Source organism: Eptesicus fuscus, chromosome 8 (assembly GCF_027574615.1).
Source record: "Eptesicus fuscus isolate TK198812 chromosome 8, DD_ASM_mEF_20220401, whole genome shotgun sequence".
Lineage (NCBI taxonomy): Eukaryota > Metazoa > Chordata > Mammalia > Chiroptera > Vespertilionidae > Eptesicus > Eptesicus fuscus.
This window is the reverse complement of record NC_072480.1, coordinates 63151541-63171745: the sequence shown is the minus strand read 5'-3', so window position 1 is coordinate 63171745 and position 20205 is coordinate 63151541. Positions and strand designations below refer to the sequence as shown.

Below are 20205 nucleotides of genomic sequence, written 5' to 3'. Positions count from 1 at the left end.
AATTAGCTTACTAATTACAATGCTGTTCTGCTTTGCAACACATGGAAATTTCTATTATGGGTTGGGATTAAGAACTTATTTCTGTGAAAAATTACTTCTAGAGTTAGCAGAAAGCATTACAATGTTTTAACAGGCATCGTCACAAGAGTACAAGTTGATGCAACTAATAAACACATATTACTTTTAAGGACAAATACTTTTAAGTATTCTACAAATAAACCTGGCAAAGTCTGAAAAGATAGGGATACATTTACTTCTACGTACAGCTCTGTTTTCAAGAGCAGGACACTGGAAATCTCAATGTTCATTCACAGAGGACTGGTTGCATAAATAATACATCCATAGGATGGAATTCCTCATAGCTGCTTTAACAAAATCTCTTATGTGACAATGTGAAATACACTGAGTGAAATATTCAAGCTGCACAATAATGTGTATTAAAAGCCCATTCATGCAAAAATGAACATATACATACTAGTAAAGCTCTTTCAGGGGTGATTCACAAGACACTTAAAAGTGGTTACCTTTAGAGAATGAGAAGAAACTATTTGCACCACTTGAAATTTTACCCTGAACAGGTATTCAAATGTATAATAAATAAATCAAAAGTCATCAGGATAAAGTTAGTAGTTGCTTAAAGAACTGAACTTTCAATGTATTTACTTTGCTAACTATAAAAGCACTAAGTGGCCTGGCCGGTGTTGCTCAGTGGTTGAGCATCCGCCTTGGAACCAGGAGGGTGAGGTTAGATTGCTGACAGGGCACATGCCTGGTTGCAGGCTTAATCCCCAGTTAGGGGGTATGCAAGAGGCAACTGATTGATGATTCTCTCTTATCACTGAAGTTTCTCTCTCTCTCTCTGAAATCAATTAAAAACACACACACACATTTAAAAACCACTAAGTGTAACCAGCATTCTTAAATCTATTAAAAATCTATTAACAACACTGGTTTTAAAGACAACTATAAATCTTGTGAGTCCATAGGACCTGTCCCCCGATTTCATTGGCTATATGTAATATAAATGTTTATTTACTCTGTAAAAAGATCTGGCTGAACATCCTTCACTGCATCATCGAAATCTTCAATCACAAGGTGGCAAAGAACTCCGTATATAACCAAGTTTGAAGATAGCTTCTGATAATGCACTTAAAAGTGTCTCAAATAAACTGTGGTCTCAACACTGACAGGATACCACCAGTCTTACATTGAACCAAGGGTGTCTTACTGCTACTTTGTAAATGAACTTGCAATACTGTCTTTTGAAACTATTATCACAGCTCCACATTTCGGAGGCCAGGAGCTGGAGGTAGTTTAAAAAAAAAAAATGAATGATTCAGGTTAGATTTAATGAAAATGCAAGACTTAAAACATAGGGCACTGGCCCAGTGAAACAACGGGAGTCCCAGGACATCCCATTTACGTTATGAGACCACCAATGTCTAGAGATCAAAGACTTCTCCGAAGGAAGAGCGAAGTAAGGTGGAAGCTGCTGAGAAGGAAACCCTAAAGGTAACTTCACAAGACCTTGGGAGAGGTGGGAAACCCAGCTTCTGACATTGGGAACTAGGAAAGAGAAAGAGGGCTACGTGGACATAAGTGGAAAGAAGGCAGAAGGGCTAGACGTACATTTCAAAAGCAGAGGCTGGGAATAGAGGGGCAGATGGTAGCTCAGAGTGAGGGGGCAGCAGAGAAGCAGAGGTGATGATGGGTCAGGAAGCAGCCAGGGTTTGGGAGACCAAAAAGGTCGGGCTGGGTGGATTACCATGGAGAAGAGCGAGGGAGGTTCCCACTGGGAGAAAGCGGGAGAGGGGTGAGGGGAACCCCGGGGTCCGCCCCACACCCCTCATCCCTCCCCGCCGCCCGGCTTCCCCATCTGGGCGGGGGCAATATGTCAGGAGCGGCCGCACGTGTGTGCGAGGGGCGGCGGGAGGAAACTGGCGCCGGGCCCCGCGGCTGCAAGAGTCGGGAGGGCCCCGGGCACCACCGGGGGCCGTGCGCCGCCTCCCACGTGGGCTGAGCTGCCGCCGCCCGCCGGCCCGGCCTGCGCCGCCGCGGCGGAGCGGCCGAGGCCCGGTGTGGCGGTGTCGCGGGGAGGATCGGCGCGCCGGCCGGGGCCAGGCGTCTGGGCGACGAGCTCGCTTACCTCTGCCTGTTTCCGGACCACATTGTCGGGGCTGAGCAGGTTTCCCAGGAGCAGGTAGAACTGTTGCTGCTCCGCCGCGGCCGCCGCCATTGCGCTAGGCGTGAGAGAGAGAGAGAAGGAGGGAGGGGAGACAGGAGCCGTGAGGCGCGCTGGCGGGCCGGCGGGAGGGGCGGGGGGCGGGCCCAGCGCGGGGACCGGCACCAGCTGTGCGCGCGGGACTAGCTGGGCCGGGCGGGAAAGGGCGGGGCAAAGGAGAAAGGGGAGGATGGGGTGGGGCCTGGCGACCCCTCACCCCGCCGCGGCCGCCGGCGTCGGCGCCTCATTGGCCCTGGGCGCGAGGGGCGGGGCCGAAGCCGCCTCCTCGGGAGCCACGCCGATTGGCCACGCACCCTGCGGTGCCGTCACTGGCGGCGCGTGGCGTGCCGCTGGGTTAGGAGTGGGTCAGGCTGGTCGGGACTTAGCAACTTCACTGGGGCCCTGGCGGCGTCGCGGGGGAGGCGGGAGGAGCCAGCTGGCGGGCCTGGCCGCGGCGAGGGGCTCGAGGCCCGGCCGGGGAGGAGGGGCCAGCTCAGAGCGCGGGAGATTTCGGCGCCGCCGGCTGGCCGGCCCCCATCCCCGCAGCCCCAGGAGCGCCCCCAGCTCCTGCGCCCTTGGCTCCTGCGATCCCAAACCCCCACTCCCTAGGGAGAGAGCTCCTTTGAAACCCCATTTCCCACTAAATTCCACATCCATTCTCCCCCGACCGACCGACCCTCCATCTGTCAGACCCTCTTGGCCGCCCCTTAACGCAGCCTGCGCTCCTCGTGACTCACGCCCTGGGCTGGCCCGGAAGAGGGGTTACTCAGCGCTGGGCTCTCCCGCCAGGCCTCGCCCCGGCCCTCGGCGGTCCTGGCAGCCTCTGTAGCACACACGCCTCCACTCCTCCCCACCCCAGGATCCCTGACGATTTCCTTGAATCCCGGGCTTGGGGGTCCTGCTCTTTGGTTGCGAGAAGTTGAGCAGCACCCGTTTGTAGGGTTGATCTCTCGTGTCGATTGATTCCCACAGACACTGGGGGGGCTCAGAGACCTTATTTAAAGTGGCAGCACACTAAGGCATAGGTAATGCCCCCAATCTCCCTTTACTACGGGAACTGCCAAAGGCTGAGAGAGCAACGTGGAAGTCAAAGGGCACCTCTGTTGAGCTCCCACTCTGCCCACTGCATTGGGCCAAGGTTGACTTGGAAAAAAAGAACACAATTCATTTTTGCTTCAAGAGGACACCACATGTCTGATGAGATGACACGTTGGTTGAGGTAGAGAGCACTCCACCTCTGGCAGTCCGTAGTATTTAATTTAGGAAATTTAATTCCCTGTTGACTATTTTGCTGAAGTTCTGCTCTTTGGAAGTCGACCTAAAACATTTGCCTTGCCCTAGCCGGTTTGGCTCGGTGGATGGATAGAGAGCGGCGGCCTGCAGAGGGAAGAGCGTCCAGGGTTCGATTCTGGTCAAGGGCACATGCCCCGGGTTGTGGGCTCCATCCCCAGTAGGGGGCGTGAAGGAGGCAGCCAATCAATGATTCTCTCTCATCATTGATGTTTCTCTCTTTCCATCTCCCTTCCTCTCTAAAATCAATGAAAAAATATTTTTTAAAAAAAAACAAACAAAAACATTTGCCTTTTGGCGACTTTAAAACCTTGGCTGTACATTAGAATCTGGGCCACTGTGTCCAGAATCTCTGGGCAGAGGCCCTGGGATCCCCATGCAATTGTGATTGTCAGCCAAGGTATTTTAAAGGATTCTAATTGATTTGTGGAGAAAACTCCCTTAGAAAGTTTTAGCTGTGACAATGATAAGCTTCTCTATGAAAGGTTTACAGACCTATCTTTGTAGAATTGAAGTTTCTTAGATGTGACAATTTGTCATTTTTATAATACATTATTTCTTCAAAGATAGATCATTATGTACATTAATTTGGAGTAGGGTTTTTTTTTTTTTTTGTGTGTGTGTGTGTGTTTTATCTTGTCAGCAGTGGTAAAGTCTGGATTCTAAGGAGGCTTTTTCCTCACCTATCGTTATTAAGATTTTGGGAATCACATGCTATAAACCATTTTTAATTACTAGGTTACCAGTGAAATAAGATAAATTGTCTAGAGGCTTACTCAAGAGTACAGCCTGATCTTCAGTTATTTTTTAACACCTGCTGTGGTAAGTGTTTTTAGTGACTGACTCTGGAGAGTACATATATTTGTTCAATAATTGTTAAATAATAGAAATTCCAACATAAGTCTATAGATTTCAAAATAGGAAGCTTATTTCCCAAGAATAGATGATCAAAGGTAATGAAAGGTGAACTTGAGTGGATTTGGGTCTTTAGTTTCTAAGTAGTTATGTGAACTTGGGTGAGCACATAATGTCTCTAAGCCTCAGTTTCTCACCTATGAAATGGAATAATAATGGCTGTTAAGGTATGGTATTATTAATCACAAATGTCCTAACAATACATTGTACTTGGATATCAAATGGAAGGATAGAAAATTTGTCTTGCTTACTCCTGATTAGTTGCCTCTGCTTTGGGCTGATTAACTGTGAATGGCTGGCTCCTGATGCCTTTCCCGTTAGCTTCTTAGACCTGACACGACCTCTGTTAAGTTCTGGAGCGTATTTGCTTAGAGCGTTTAGAACCCCTTGTGGAAAAGGGTGAGGTTGGGAAAATGAAAGACTGGAAGTTTCTCTCAACTGTTTTATGAAACCTAGGAAATTTAGGATTTTTGATGTTTGTCAAAATTCTCTGCGCAGTCTGGTCCTAAATCCTTAGAGAACATGCGAATCTTCTCCAGTTACTCTTCTTGGTTGTATGGACTTCCATGTTGATGGGAGTGTTCTAGACATGGGAGGTGGCTGGAGAAGTTAGGCTTATAAAACCTCTGTGAAAGCTTCTCTCAACTGTGGTAGAATTTGGTCTTGCCTTAATAACGCCGTACCTTAACATTTCTGGCTTATTGGGTGCTGAATGTAAATAAAAGAAGATTCTACCAAATGGACAATCTGTAATTTGTTTAAAGTTGCCCCAGGACTCTAAAAAAAACTACAGCCAATACCGGTTTGGCTCAGTGGATAGAGCGTCGGCCTGCGGACTCAAGGGTCCCAGGTTCGATTCCGGTCAAGGGCATGTACCTTGGTTGCGGGCACATCCCCAGTAGGGGGTGTGCAAGAGGCAGCTGATCGATGTTTCTAACTCTCTATCCCTCTCTCTTCCTCTCTGTAGAAAATCAATAAAATATATTTTAAAAAAAATAAAAAATAAAAAATAAAAAAAAATAAAAAAAACTACAACTACTTGTCCTGATAGTTGTAAGTACATGTGCTCTCTATGTCACAGTTTATGAGGGTCAGTTTACATAATATAAATGAACTATTACAGCCCTGGCCAGTGTGGTTCTGTTGGAGTATCATCCCTTGCACAGAAGGGTCATGGGTTCCATCCCTGGTCAGGCCACATGCCCAAATTGTGGGTTTGATCCCTGGTTGTGATGCGTGTGTGTATGTGTGGTGTACAACTGATTGATGTTTCTCTTCTATGAGTACCTTTCATCATGCATTAAAATACTTGGCATAGTGCCTGGTACAGAGTAAATGCTTAAATGTTAGCTATCATTACTAATGCAGATTGAAACCTCTAAAACTTGTAAATTTAATTCTGAATGCACATCTACCTGTTAGATTATTACGTGTGGTTTTTAGTTTTTAAAAATATTTTTTATTTATTTCAGAGAGGAAGGAAGAGAGGGAGAGGGAGGGAAACATCAATGATGAGAGAGAATCATTGATTGGCTGCCCCTTGCATGCCCTCCACTGGGGATCTAGCCTGCAACCCAGGCATGTGCCGTGACTGGGAATCAAACCATGACCTCCTGGTTCACAGTTCCACACTAAACTGGTGAGCCACACCGACCATCCTTATGTTTTTATAATCCTATTACATAAGTAGTCTTGTTATGGCAATGCATAATAATTTGGTTAAGAAAAAAATTTAGTTTGATATGATCATCATAGAGCATTTTAAGGCCATTTTCAACATTAAATGCCATAGCTGCATTGTCCAATATAGTAACTACTAGACATGGCTCTTGATCGCTTGAAATGTGTGCTTTTCTATCGAATTAAGATGTGCTTTAAATTAAAATACACACTAAATTTCAAAGACTTAGTAGGAAATTAAGAATAACTAACAATTTAACATTGATCACAGGTAGAAATGATAATATACTGGTTTAAATAAAATATGTTAATTATATTTATTAATAAACTATAATTAACTATATTAACAATTTTGCCTATTTTTTACTTTTTAAAATATAACCACTAGAAACTTTAAAATTACGTATGTAATTTACATTTGTGAGTCACATTATATTTTTATTGGACAGTGTTTTACTAGAGAATAAAATAACCAGCTAGCTGTACATAGGTGTTCTCCATACTTTGTTCATTAGATTTAGGAAGTGACTTGTCACAAAGTGAACATCACCTACCTTATAGTGCTTTCTGTTGCTTCCAGTTTTCCGACTTGATTCTCAGGAATTTGGAGACATGGTACAGTACTTTCTGAGCAATTCCTTGCTGAGGAATTTCTTTTCCCTGCTGGTTTGACATTAAACAGATTTGTGAACCTTTAGAAGGTAAGTGACTCCAGATTTGATCTTGTAGAATAAGTACTTATAACTTAAATCAAGGACTGATTAAGAGTTGGGGGAAGGAAGAATACCTTTTATTTTTTGATGTTGATTATTTTCCCTTAAATGTGGTAAATGAATTTAAAAACCCTATTTGCTACATTTTAACACCCACCTGAAATAAAAATATACTTAGAAGAATTTAAGTTTTTAAGTTCAATATTTTTCTTTAGAACACAGATAGGTTTAAAGAAAAAGGATGGAAAAAGATATACCATGAAAAAAATATCCAAGAGAGTGGAAATGGTTATACTGATATCAGACAAAATAGATTTTATGATAAAATTGTTATCAGAGACAAAGGAGGGCATTTTATTATGAAATTTAGGAAGATCTAAACAAATAAAAACTCATTACATATGCATGGATTGAAAAACTTAATATCAAGATGACAATACTCCCCAAGTTGACATACAGGATTTAAGGTAATAACTGTTAAACTTTCAACTGCCTTTTTTTTTTTTTCCAGAAATGGACAAGCTGATCTAAAATTCACATTAATTGCAAGAGACTACAAATAACCAAAACAATCTTGAACCCAACAGAAGTTGGAAGACTCACACCTTGATTTTAAAGCTTACTACAAAACTACAATAATGAAGACACTGTGGTACTGGCTTAAGGATAGACATATGGATCAATGGAATTGAATAGAGAATCCAGAAGGAAACCTTATATTTGTGGTCAATTGATGTTTTATAAGAATTCTGTGATGGGTAATGTTTCAACTTGGCGAGGCTATTACCAGTTGTTGGGTCAAACACTAGATTTATGGATGTGATTAATATTTGAAATTAGTTGAGCCTTGGTTGGTTTTGCTCAATGGTTAGTGTGTCGACCCTCGGACTGAAGGGCTGAAGGTTCTATTCCAGGCAGGGGCACATGTCTCAGTTTTGGGCTTGATCCCAGGTTCTGGTTAGGCACATGCAGGAGGCAACCAATCGGCGTGTCTCTCTCACCTCAAGGTTTGTCACTCTCTGACTCTGCCCTCCCTTCCACTCTCTCTGAGGAATCAGTGGAGAAAGTGTCCTGGGGTGAAGATTGAATAAATGAATGAATGAAAAATAAATAAAATCAGTTGATTTTAAGTAGAGCAGATGAACCTCCACCAGGGGGGTGGGTCTCATCCAAGTAGTAGAGGCCTTGATGGAGAGCAGACTGAGTTTTCCGGAGAAGAAGCAATTCTGCTTCAAGTCTGCAACACAAACACCTGCTGGCTTGCTCTGCAAATTTCAGAATTCAGCATCAACTTTTACATGAAATTCACTTGCTGGTCTGCAGCTATAGATTTCAGTCATACCAGCTCCACAATAATGTAAGCTAATTTCTTAAAATAAATCTCTTTATATATATACTATTGATCTTTTTTCTCTGGAGAACACTGATGGATACAGGTGCCAAGACCATTTAGTGTTGGAACAGACTTTCCAACAGATGTTATGGTACAACTGGATATCTACATGCAAAAGAATGAAGCTGGACTACTACTTCACACCATATATGAACCTCAAAACAGAGCCTAGACCTAAATGTAGGAGCTAAAACTATAAAATTCTTAGAAGGTAGCAGAGCAAATCTTCATGGCCTTGGACTAAGCAATCATTTTTTTAGATGTTAACACCAAATCACAAAAGACAAAAGGAAAAAATAGATAAACTTTATTAAAGTTAAAAACCTTTGTGCTTCAATAGGTTGTCTTTTCATCAAGAAAGTGAAAAGACAACCCATAGAATGAACAAAAAATTTGCAAATCATATATTTTAAGGGACTTTTACCCAGAATATATAAAGAACTGTTACATCCAATAATAAAGAGGCAACCCAATTCAAAAGTGGGTAAAACATTTGAATAGACATTTCCCCAAAGAAGATATAAGAAAACAAATGGCCAATAAATACAATAAAAGATGATCAACATCATTAGTCATTACAGACACGCAAATCAAAACCACAATGAAATATCACTTCATTTCCACTAAAATGGCTATAATAAAAAAGACAATAGCAAGTGTTGGTAAGGATGTGGAGAAATTGAAACCCTCATACCAGAACCCTCATACATTGTCTATGGGAATATAAAATGGTGTATTCAATTTAGAAAACAATTTGGTAATTCTTTAAAAGTTACAGAGTTACTATATGATGCAGCAATTCTACTCCTGAGTATATGCTCAAGAGAAATGGTAACATGTCTACACAAAAAACTTGTACATGAATGTTCATAAAATTATTCATAATAGCCACAGAGTGGAAACCAGCCAAATGTACATCAACTGATGAACAGGTAAACAAAATGTGTGGCTATACAATGGGATATTATTTGGCAATAAAAAAAAATGAAGTACTGATATATACTAGAACATGGATCAACTTTAAAAACATGGTAAGTTAAAGAAACCAGACATAAAAAGTGGTTCCATTTATGTGAAATGTCTAGAATCAGCAAATCCATAGAGACAGAAAGTAGAATAGTGGTTGTCAGGAGCCTGGGGAAGGGGGGGGGGGGGGGCGGGGAGGAAGGAGCAAGAGAGGAGGGAATGTGGAGTGACTGCTAATGGACATGGAGATTCTTTCTGAGGTGATAAAAATGTTCTGGAATCTGATAGTGGCGATGGATGCACAACTCTGAATATATGAAACCCTCCACTGTATGCTTTAAAAGGGTGAACTGTGTGGCTTGGAGCTCTCAGCCTTTCCCCACCTCCTTCTTTCCCAGGACATTCCACCCCAAGCACACTGCTGGAACCCCTCTTTCCTCTTTTGTCTCTCAAGGAGTCTCTCTCTCTCTCTCTCTCTCTCTCTCTCTCTCTCTCTCTCTCTCTCTCCCTCTCTCTCTCTCTCCCTCCCTCCCTCCTTCCCTCCCTCCCTCCCCTAAGCTCCAGGGGCCCTTCTTTTGCTGTAACTTCTTTCCTGAGCCCATTTCTTCTATGGCTCACTTCTACCTCTGTGACTTCCTAAATAAACTTCTCTAAAAAAAATAAGAGGGTGAGCCCTGGCCAGTTTGGCTCAGTGGATAGAGCATCGGCCTGTGGACTGATGGGTCCCAGGTTAGATTCCGGCCAAGGGCACATGCCTGGGTTGCAGGCTCCATCCCCGGTGGGGGATGTGCAGGAGGCAGCCAATCATGATTCTCTCTCATCATTGATGTTTCTATCTCTCTCTCCCTCTTCCTTCCTCTCTGAAACCAATAAAGAAATATATTTAAAAAAATAAAATAAAAGGGTGAACTTTATGGTATGTGAATTATATCTCAAGAAAGCTATTATTTTTTAAAAATCTTAAGGAAATGGATCCAGATTTCAATTACTGTTTTTCTATTTTCACATATTTTTAACTCAGTTCAAAATACATGGATGATAACATTCATAACCCTCAAACCTTCTGAACATTCCTAAACCATTATTGGGGGTGGGGGGGAGATTCAGATATGATTTAGTCTATATATTTTCCTATCTATTTTGCTATTTATAGCAAGTATCTTACAGTTTAGACACAATGACATACACATTTTACCTCATGCATTATGATGGCATACATAGTGGAATATTAATTGTGACATCAATCCACATCTTAAACTAGCATCCCCTGGCAGGATAGATTTTTTTAATGGTCTAAAGTTCATGAGGAAGAAACAAAAGGAATTTTATAATATTCATATTCTTCAATTCTACCCACTCTGTGTAGTAGTATTTCATGCCACATTTTATTGTTAGTATTTATTCAACAAACATTACTTTTTTTTTAGCAAATATTTATTGGGCACCTTCTCTGCAGTAGGCACTCATAGGCTGTTGTGATTCAGTAGTGAGCAAGTAGACTGGGTTCCCACCTCCATGAGCTCCCAATCTTTTCAAAGATATCAGGCAATGAACAAGTAAACTGGGTAGACAAGATAATTTTATATAGTGACCACTGAAGAAAAGGAAAATGAGATCAAGAATGACTGGGGCAGAGTTGGGTGCTACTTTAGGGACATAGTCTTTTGAGGGGAGGTGATTTTTGAGCTGAGACTTGAAAGATGGGGAGACAAGTGAAGAAATGAGGGAAATTCCCCCAAACAAAGGAGACAGGGGTACAAAAATCCTAAGGCAAAAATGAGTCTGGTGTATTCCAACAAGGAAACACTATAGTGAGAGGGGAGTAAGCTCTGAGGGAAGGGGCTGGGGGGTAAGCAGTGGCCAGATCACCTAGGCCAGTGGTCGGCAAATAGCGGCTCGCGAGCCACATGCGGCTCTTTGGCCCCTTGAGTGCTCTAACGCCACTTCTTCAAAATAGACTCGCCCAGGCTGAAAACCGACTTCTGCGCATGGGCCACAAAGTTTCAATCGCACTGTACATGCGCGCCCGCACATGGTATTTTGTGGAAGAGCTACACTCAAGGGGCCAAAGAGCCGCATGTGGCTTGGGAGCCGCGGTTTGCCGACCACTGACTAGGGCATTGTGATAGTTTAGTTGTATGACTTTCTAAGTGGAATGAGAAACCATTTGATGGTTAAGTAAGGGTATGACCTTGAAATCAGCTTTAAAAGATCATTCTGGCTACTACCTAGGAAATGCACTGTAGGGAGGCAGTGGGGAAGCTGAGAGAGCATTAGGAGGTCATCATAGGACTCCAGGTCAGAGAAGATAGTGGCTGGGACTATAGCCATCCACCGTGTCCAAAGTGGTCAGGTTTAGATACTTTTCTTTTGGAAATAGAGCCGGATGTAGGGTGCAGAGGCAGATCCAAGTTTTGTGGGACCTAAAACTTACATAATTTGAGGGCCCTCTATGAGAAAAATAAACTGAACACAAAATGAAGTGCCTTGAAAGGGTTCTGTGCAAGTGAAGGGCCTGCAGCTTCAACTTCATGAGCTTCATGGGGGCTCCACCTCCGTCAGGGGTGAGATGAATATAGCAAGGATGCCTAGGTTTTGAGGCTTAGCAGTGGCGATGCCATTAAGATGATAATGTGTTTGGGGTATGGTCTAGAAAGGAGAAAATAAGAGTCAGGTTTCCTTCATAGGAAGTTTGAGATGCCTCATAGACAAACAAGAGGCGATGTTCAGGAAGCAGTTGGGCAGAAGAACCAGGAGCTCAGGAAGAGGGCAGAGTTGGAAATATCAATTTAATTTAGCATATTTATGGCATCTAAAGCTCTAGAAGTAGATGACGTCATCTGGGGAAGAGAAAAGAGGACGAAGGACTCAGCCTTGAGACATCCCAACACTTAGAGGTCAGGCAGAGGAGGTTTTTAATTCATAATACAGATATCATAAGAGGGAGCTAGTGGCAGTACATTCACTAGGTCACCTTAAATTCTAATTCCCTTTTGATTGCCGATGGCAAGGGTTTCTTTAACACCTAAGAGTCCACTAAAATGTAAAGATAGTTGGAATACCAAGTAGGCACAAATGTTAAAGAAAAGTAAATTACACAACACTTTATTTTGAAGCATAGTGCCTCCATCTGTATAAAACTGTTTGAATTCTCTGCTATTGTTAGATAGTCCCTATTCCTGTAAACTGTCACTGTGAACTCTCTGTCATTGTAAACTCTGTCACTTTAAGACATTCTCTTATTCTATAAAATGACTTTGTTTTTAGTTCAAATAATAGAAAAAGATAAACTTAACTGTCTGACCTTGCAAGCTAGCCATCCAATGTGATAGATTAAAATAGACTAATACCGATAATAATTCCCATATTCTTACAAACTCATTATGTATTCAAGGTTACAACTGTCTGTAACAATAACTCACACAGAGCTCTTTGTAATATCTGCAAACAAAGAGGCTCGAAGGGTATAAATATGGGGAAACTTCCTGTATGTGGGGCTCAGAGATTTGGAAGAGACACCTCCCTCTGGGCCTTGCGCAATAAACGACTCCTAATTAATTGGCTCACGAAGTGCGTCTTGTATCTCATTCGATGATTTACAATATAACAATTTTAAGGGATTACTTTTATTGTTTGATACTTTGGGAGAAGTGGTATTTTCCTGGTGCTTCTCTAAGTTTTCTTCAACCATCTAATCCACTTCTCCACCTCTTATTTACAAAGAATGTTTTACAAAGAAATTAGATCAAACTAATACTAAGGTGTCAAAAGCTGTCCTCCCATATCAATCTAAGACATATCTAATTAGTTTTATTGATGCTTAAGTTTGTGCTTGATTATCAGAAATAATATACCTGCTATTTTAGGTGCACCCTCTCTCCCAGGAGCATGCCTGCTTTGCCTTTCCCCTCTTCTTCCTCCACATGCGTGCATCTCTTAAACTCTAAGGGACCCAGGAGACTTGTGGCCAGGGGAGCAGTGGCAGACAGAGGTAGCTCCTCTTCGGCTGACCCCCTGAACCTATCTCCAAGGCTCCCTTTTCTCTGCCTTCTCAGTAAGCTCATTTCTGTCACTATGACTAATTTCTCAGTAAGCCAACGCTCCCACTGAGGCTCCCTCCTCTTGCTTCTTCTGTCCTACGCCCTTCCTTGTTTCACTGTTCCCAGCTTTAATAAATATACTCCCAAAATACCTACTATATATACCTATTATTTTATTTCTCTTTATTTAAAATATTTTTATTGATTTCAGAGAGGAAGGCAGAGGGAGAGAGATAGAAACATGAATGATGAGAGAGAATCATTGATGGACTGCCTTCTGCATGCCCCCTCCTGGGGATTGAGCCCACAACCCAGGCATGTGCCCTGACTGGGAATCGAGCCATGACCTCCTGGTACATCGTTGATGCTCATCCACTGAGCCACACCTGGCTGGGCTATGCCTAATATTATAAAGAATGCAGAAAAGGGATGGGAAAAGCAGGTATGTGTTTTAAGTTCTATCTGCTATGTAAAATAATAATATTGGAGCCATGCTATAAAAATGCTTGCATTATAGGAATTCAGCTATACCACAGGCCAAATATTTTCTCTTAAAATGTAACTACATGTAGAAAATATTGATAGAATGCAGCTTAAAAATGGAATATGCATCCTTATAGCTAAGCACCATCATTTTAAAGGTATCCCATTACATTATTAATCAGGCTGGTTAGACTCAGTTTGCAGAGACTCCTGCTCTTCCAGGGACTCTGCCCTTATGAATTGATCATTTCATGGTTATGAGATTGAGAATAAGGGCTAAATCTTTTCTAAGGAAAGAAGAGGACTATTCTATTTAAAAACTAGAAGAAAGTCATAATATTTAAGCTATTAACTTTAAAAGAAGCTTTATGGGTAAAATATATATGTACCCAATTTCATATGTTGATAGCTTTCAAAGCATAAAATCAATGTAAGGATAAAGTTACAGAGGTATTGTTTTATGTATTGATTTTAGAGAGGGAGAAAGAAAGAGAGAGAGAAAGAGAAACATCGATGTTGTTCCATTTATTTATGCATTCATTGGTTGATTCTTCTGTGTGCCCTGACTGGGGATCGAAACCCCACCTGTGATTTAAAAAAAAAAAAAATGAAAGAAACCCCACCTGTGTGTATGGGGACAATGCTCTAGAAGCCAACTGAGGTACTGGGCCAGGACTAAGAGGTACTATTTTTAAAAGGGTAGTCAGGGGAAACTTTTCTGAAGAGGTGACATTTTAGCATCTCAGAATAAATTGCTTCTTGGAACTTAATTTTGTGGAAAAGCAAAGTTATTTAAAAAATTAATATTAAAAATACTCAAATCTTTTTTTTAAAGCAGGTTTTTAATTCATAATAAAACCTAACAAGATTGTAATCATTTTCTGAGAGTGCTTTCTATACTTTATCTCAGTGAATCCTCATATTTAACCAACAAGGCTTCAACGATTTTGTCATGAAAACATTTATTGGGGTCAGGAGGTCCTGGCTCCATTCGCAGCTTCACTACTAACCCACTCTGACCCTGAACTGGGCTCTCAATGCTTCCCTAGGCCTCCATTTCCTCATCTGTAAATTGGGAGAGTTGGACTAGATCCCCAGGGTATCTTTTCAGCTACAACATTTGAGCATCATTAAATCAATTATCTCACTGTGTTGAAATAGAGTGATGATTGCAGAGGCCACTTAGAGCTGCTGTTCCGGAAACCAAATTGCTCTGTATCTCTGGGACCTGAGGTCTTATATCTCTGCTTGCATTTTGGAAGATTTTTCTCCCCCCATTTTCCCTGTCAGCCAGCTGCCACTTACTGTAACTGACAACATAAAATGACAGCTGTCTCTGCTTGTCAGCTGTTCTCATCATCTGGTTTGCTGTGTGCTTTGGAAACCAGGTACCCGAGTGCAGTAGATGGAATATGAATAGGCACAAAGTAGAGAGCTGAGTCTATTTCACATAGAGTACCATGCATGAGCTTGACAATTATTTGGCCACTCAGGTAGTTTTCATTTTGGGGTTCATAACTTTGTTCTAGAGGTGTAACTCTACTAGAATGCTAACACAAACCTTTCACTACTGGTATTATGGAAATACACACACACACACACACACACACACACACACACACACACACTTAAGTGGCAGAAATTTAGGGAGGTCTAAATTAAACTTCCTATATAATAAAAGGGTAATATGCAAATCGACTGAATGGCGGAACGACCGGTGGCTATGACGCACACTCTCCCGCCTATGTGGCAGTGCTAAGGATGTCCGACTGATGGCTTAGGCCCGCTCCCCACAGACAGCAGGCCTAAGCCATCAGTCGACATCCCCCAAGGGATCCTGGACAGTGAGAGGGCGCAGGCCAGCTGAGGGACCCCCCCAAGTGCACGAATTTCGTGCCCAGGCCTCTAGTTATATAATAAAGACATTGCCACACTGGCCAGAGTGGCTCAGTGCTTGGGCATCCTCCCATGCACCGAAAGGTTGCCTGTTCAATTCCTGGTCAGGGCAATGCCTGGGTTGGGGCTTGATCCCCATTAGGGGCCTGCAGGAGGCAGCTGATCGATGTTTGGCTCTCACATTGATGTCTCTCTCTCTCTCTCTCCCTTCCTCTCTCTTTAAAAACCAATAAAAAAATCTATTTCAAAAAAGACATTGCCATTGACAAGTCCTCTCTATCTAATTTTCTTTGTAAGATGACATTTTGGCTTTTTTATACTTAGTTAGGTGATTACATTTTAGGAGAAGCAGTTAAATGAGGTGATCCAGCCCTGGCCAGTGTGTCTCAGTGATTAGAGCACTGAAGGGTCACAGATTTGATTCCTGGTCAAGGGCACGTACCTGGGTTGCAGGTTCAATTCCTGGCCCTGGTCGAGAGGGGAGGCAACTGATCAATTGATGTCTCACTCAAGTGCTCTCTCTCCTCTCTGCCTCCCTCCCTCCTTTTCACTGTCTCTAAAACTCAATGGGAAAAATATCTTTGGGTGAGGATTAATATACATACATACATACATACATACATACATACATAAATAAGTAAATAAAATAAAGTAGTCCATTAAGTATGTAGTCCTTGGACTACTTAGTGATTGATTTAATTTTCTACAATAAAAATGAATTATGTTTTTTCTCATTTACGAGTACATTAAAATAAAATGTACTCAGCCTCTGAGAGGACAGAACCATAATGTTTCTGTCCTTAGGGGCTTAAATGTCTCAAGTGTTTCAAAGTAAGTTCTGTTTAAAATGTTTGGAGAACCCATCTTAGGCCTCTATACAGAATATGGCAGGTTCAATTCCTGGCCCTGGTTGAGAATAATGTATAGAGGCCTAAGATGGGTTCTCCAAACATTTTAAACAGAACTTACTTTGAAACACTTGAGACATTTAAGCCCCTAAGTGTCAGACTGCTTTTAAGTACTTTTTCTCTATATAGGAAGGTTAGGTAAAATATCCTGGTGGATTGGATTTTGATTAATTGGTGAATAGAAGGTACAATGATCAAGAAATAAATAACATGCTCTGGCTGGGTAGCTCAATTGATTAGAACATCATCGCAATATACTACAGTTGCAGGTTTGATCCCCGGTCAGGGAACATATGAGAATCAGTCAATTAATGCATAAATAAGTGGAACAACAAAAATTGATATTTCTCTCTCGCTCTCTTCCCCATCTCCCCTCTCTCTCAAATCAGTAAATAAAAATTAAATAAAAAGAAGTAAATATCACAATTGTAGGCGAAAATAGTAAGAGCTTTCTGTTAGAAAGGGGATAAAGAACACAATTAGCAGTGGCCGGAGACATAACAAAAACACATTTGATAGTTACAGTCTTACTTGGGTGCTGCAAGGATCCTGATCAGGGAAAACAGCTCTGCCCATACATGGGTCCTGGAAAGGTTTCTCCCCGGAACCACCTAAATGAAATAAAAACTCATTTTTACTGTTTCAGGATGGTTACACCGGTAATTAGGACAATAGTTTATATTCTTCTGGGCAACTCTAATAAAAAAAATGCTACTTCAGTATGGAGGTAGTCACCAGGCCATTTAAGACACAGTATCCAAGAATAATGAGCAATCATGAAATTCTCATTCTTTCATTCTTGGTTTCTGTCTAGTAAGTACTCAGAATCCTTTTTTCTGGCCTTGCCTCCTTCTTAGGTACTGCTACGGGGATTCCAGAAAGTGACAGGGTTGAAAAGGTCCCCTGGATCTCACACAGAGAGACTTTCCTCCAGAATCACCCTCAATGGTCCCTCAGTGTGGATTAAGTTCTTAAACTTTTTCATCTGAATTTGAGGTGTGGGGATGGCTTACAGTAGTCAAAGCTGTTCTCGGCACTATGGTCGCTCCAGTCGTGGCATGTTATGAAGCCCACTGTTCTGGCCTCCTGCCTCAGAGATATCACCATGGAGACGTCTGACTGCAATTGTGACCCGCTGCAGGTGAGCAGTGCTGCACTGTGGGCACATTTCAGTTTGTCCGCCAGACAATCTCTATGGGCCGTTCAGGCATTCAGATATTATGGGCTAAACCAACTGTCCCCAAAGCCATGGAAGCGAAAGGGAGCTCTGGCCTTTGAGAACTCAAAACAAACCTCATGATGTTTTGAGTTTGTTTTCAGACTGGAAACAAACATATCAACAACTTCAGTTTGAAACAGTAGTTTCTTTACCTATGGATTTCAATTCTGTTCTCCAACTTAATACTGAAAAGAGAAACTGATCTCTTATAGAGACAAAGAAAAATTTGTATGGAAGCAAAAGAAAATTCCCCATTAAATGAGTTTATGGCATTTTGTAGTTTAATTTTTATGTGACATATTATTACCTTAGCAGGTTTGGCCTAGATTGTCCTAGTCCTTGATGACCTAGTTTCACTACACTTAGAATTCCATCGTTGTATTTATTAATTTTCGTAGATAATGAATTAAAACCAAACTTCTTGGTTTTTAGAATTGTTTCAGAAGAATCATTTCAGAATACTCAGGAATCATTTCAGAATACTTCCTACCTATACCTGCCATAAGAAGTGTATTAACAAGTCAATGTACAGGATCAGACACAAATTCAACTAACTATAGTCTTGAAAATTTTCAGATGGTGGCAGAGTAGGAGGATGCTGCACAGACATGCTCCCAGACACAAGACAGAATTACAATTGAAATATGGAAAGGCTTCCTGAATAATCAATGGAAAACTCACAGGAGAGAACCCTGATACCCAAGGACTGAAGGTGGAGACTGCATAGAGACTGGTAGGAGGGGTGGAGGCACCAAAGGGCAACTGAAGTCCTGGAGGGATATCTTAGCTGTGGGGGGGATGCGGGGGGGCAGTGTGTGCCACTGAGAACTGTGGGATCTAATACCGAAGCTGGGCTCCCCAGCAGAGAGCACCAAACTGAGGAGGGTACCCACATAAGATCTAGCTGTGAAAAGCAGAGGGGTACTGTCTTCAAGGGAGTGGCAGCTGAAAGTTCGGGCACCCTCTTAAAGGGCCCACGCACAAAAATTCCCTATGGAGCCACCCACCTTGTGCTCTGGCAGAGGGAGGGTGAATAGACTGGAGCTGTGAGAGCAGAACCAAGGACAGGGGACTCAGGGGATAGAGCTCAGAAGGCAGACACCCCAAGTTTCCTGTGCTGAGTCATTCCCTCACACATCGGAGGACATCTTTACCACATAGATATCTGCCTTGCCTGGGGGCTAGACAGTTGACACACCCTATTGGAAAACACCTTGCCCTGAGGCCACTTAAGAGATTAAAAGTAACAATTAGCCTCCAGGCAGAAGCAACTGCCCCACCCTGTTGAAAAAAACTCTCACCACACCTGAGGATGATTGCCTGGGGGCAATTCAAGTCAGAATCCTATTAGTCTATAGACAGAGGTGGTCTCTGGAGGCTTTGAGTCTTTGCCTGATCCAATTAGTCAGAAATAGCCTTTAACAGTGTCCTGCACTAGAGATTGAGAGGTATAGAGGACCTACCTAAAACATAGTCACAAACCCAAACAGACAACAAAATATGGAAACAAAGAAACAACCCCCAAATGAAAGAACTATCGAATTCTCCAGAAGAAGAGATAAATGAAACAGAGATAATAAATTTATATGAAACAGAGTTCAGAGTAATGATGTTAAAAATGCTCAACAGTATGAAAAAAGAACAGTCTGAGATAAAGAATGACATAACACAAAGAACACATTGGAAGGAATACACAGCAGATTAGGGGAAGCTGAGGATCGAATCAGTGAATTAGAAGACAGAGTTGAAAATATCTCTCAATTAGAGAACCAACAAGAAAAAAAAAACAATTAAAAAACAAGAGGATGGCTTAAGGGAGCTGTGGGACAATGTGAAATGTAACAATATTAGAATAGTAGGTGTGCCAGAAGTGGCAGAAAGGGATAAAGGAATAGAGAAGGTGTTTGAAGAAATAATGGTAGAAAACTTCCCTAATCTGGTAAAGGAAAAAGTCACACAAGTTCAGGAGGCACAGAGAACCCCAAACAAGAAGAACCCAAATAGACCCATGCCCAGACACATCATAATTAAAATGCCAAAAATTAAAGACAAAGAGAGAATCTTAAAGGCAGCAAGAGAAAAGAAAACTGTTACCTACAAAGGAGTTCCCATAAGGCTGACACCTGATTTCCCATCAGAAACTCTACAGGCCAGAAGGGAATAGCATGAAGTACTCAAGGTAATGGAAAGCAAGGATCTGAGACCAAGATTGCTATATCCAGCAAGGCTATCATTCAAAATAGACAGTCAAATAAAGAGCTTCCCAGACAAAAAAAAAAGGCTAAAGGAGTTCATCACCACCAAGCCAGCATTACAAGAAATGCTAAAGGGATTGCTGTAAGGGATTGCTGAGAAGAAGAAACAGAGAGAGAAACCTAGCCATACAGAATTTAAATGGCTATAAATAAGTACCTCTCAATAATAACTCTAAATGTAAATAGATTAAATGCTCCAATCAAAAGGTGTAGGGTAGCTGAATGG

General features: G+C 41.9%; 1 protein-coding gene and 1 long non-coding RNA gene across 2 annotated transcripts in view; one reads left to right on the top strand and one right to left on the bottom strand.

The window, feature by feature from the left end:
• The window catches only part of IPO5 (importin 5), a 68173-nt gene extending 51063 nt beyond the window's left edge, over positions 1-17110 (bottom strand). Inside the window, exons 1-3 of the mRNA XM_008143981.3 lie at positions 17037-17110; positions 6661-6769; positions 2147-2240 (exon numbers count right to left, since the gene is read on the bottom strand). Of these exons, the coding sequence (XP_008142203.1) occupies positions 2147-2236 (90 nt within the window). The 5' untranslated portion in view covers positions 2237-2240; positions 6661-6769; positions 17037-17110. The remainder of the gene's footprint in view (positions 1-2146; positions 2241-6660; positions 6770-17036) is intronic.
• LOC129149960 (uncharacterized) lies at positions 2136-7536 on the top strand. Its single transcript, XR_008556763.1, has 4 exons — positions 2136-2200; positions 5899-6065; positions 6687-6807; positions 7331-7536. It is a non-coding gene; the product is annotated as an uncharacterized LOC129149960 (long non-coding RNA).
• Positions 17111-20205: the final 3095 nt, after the last annotated feature.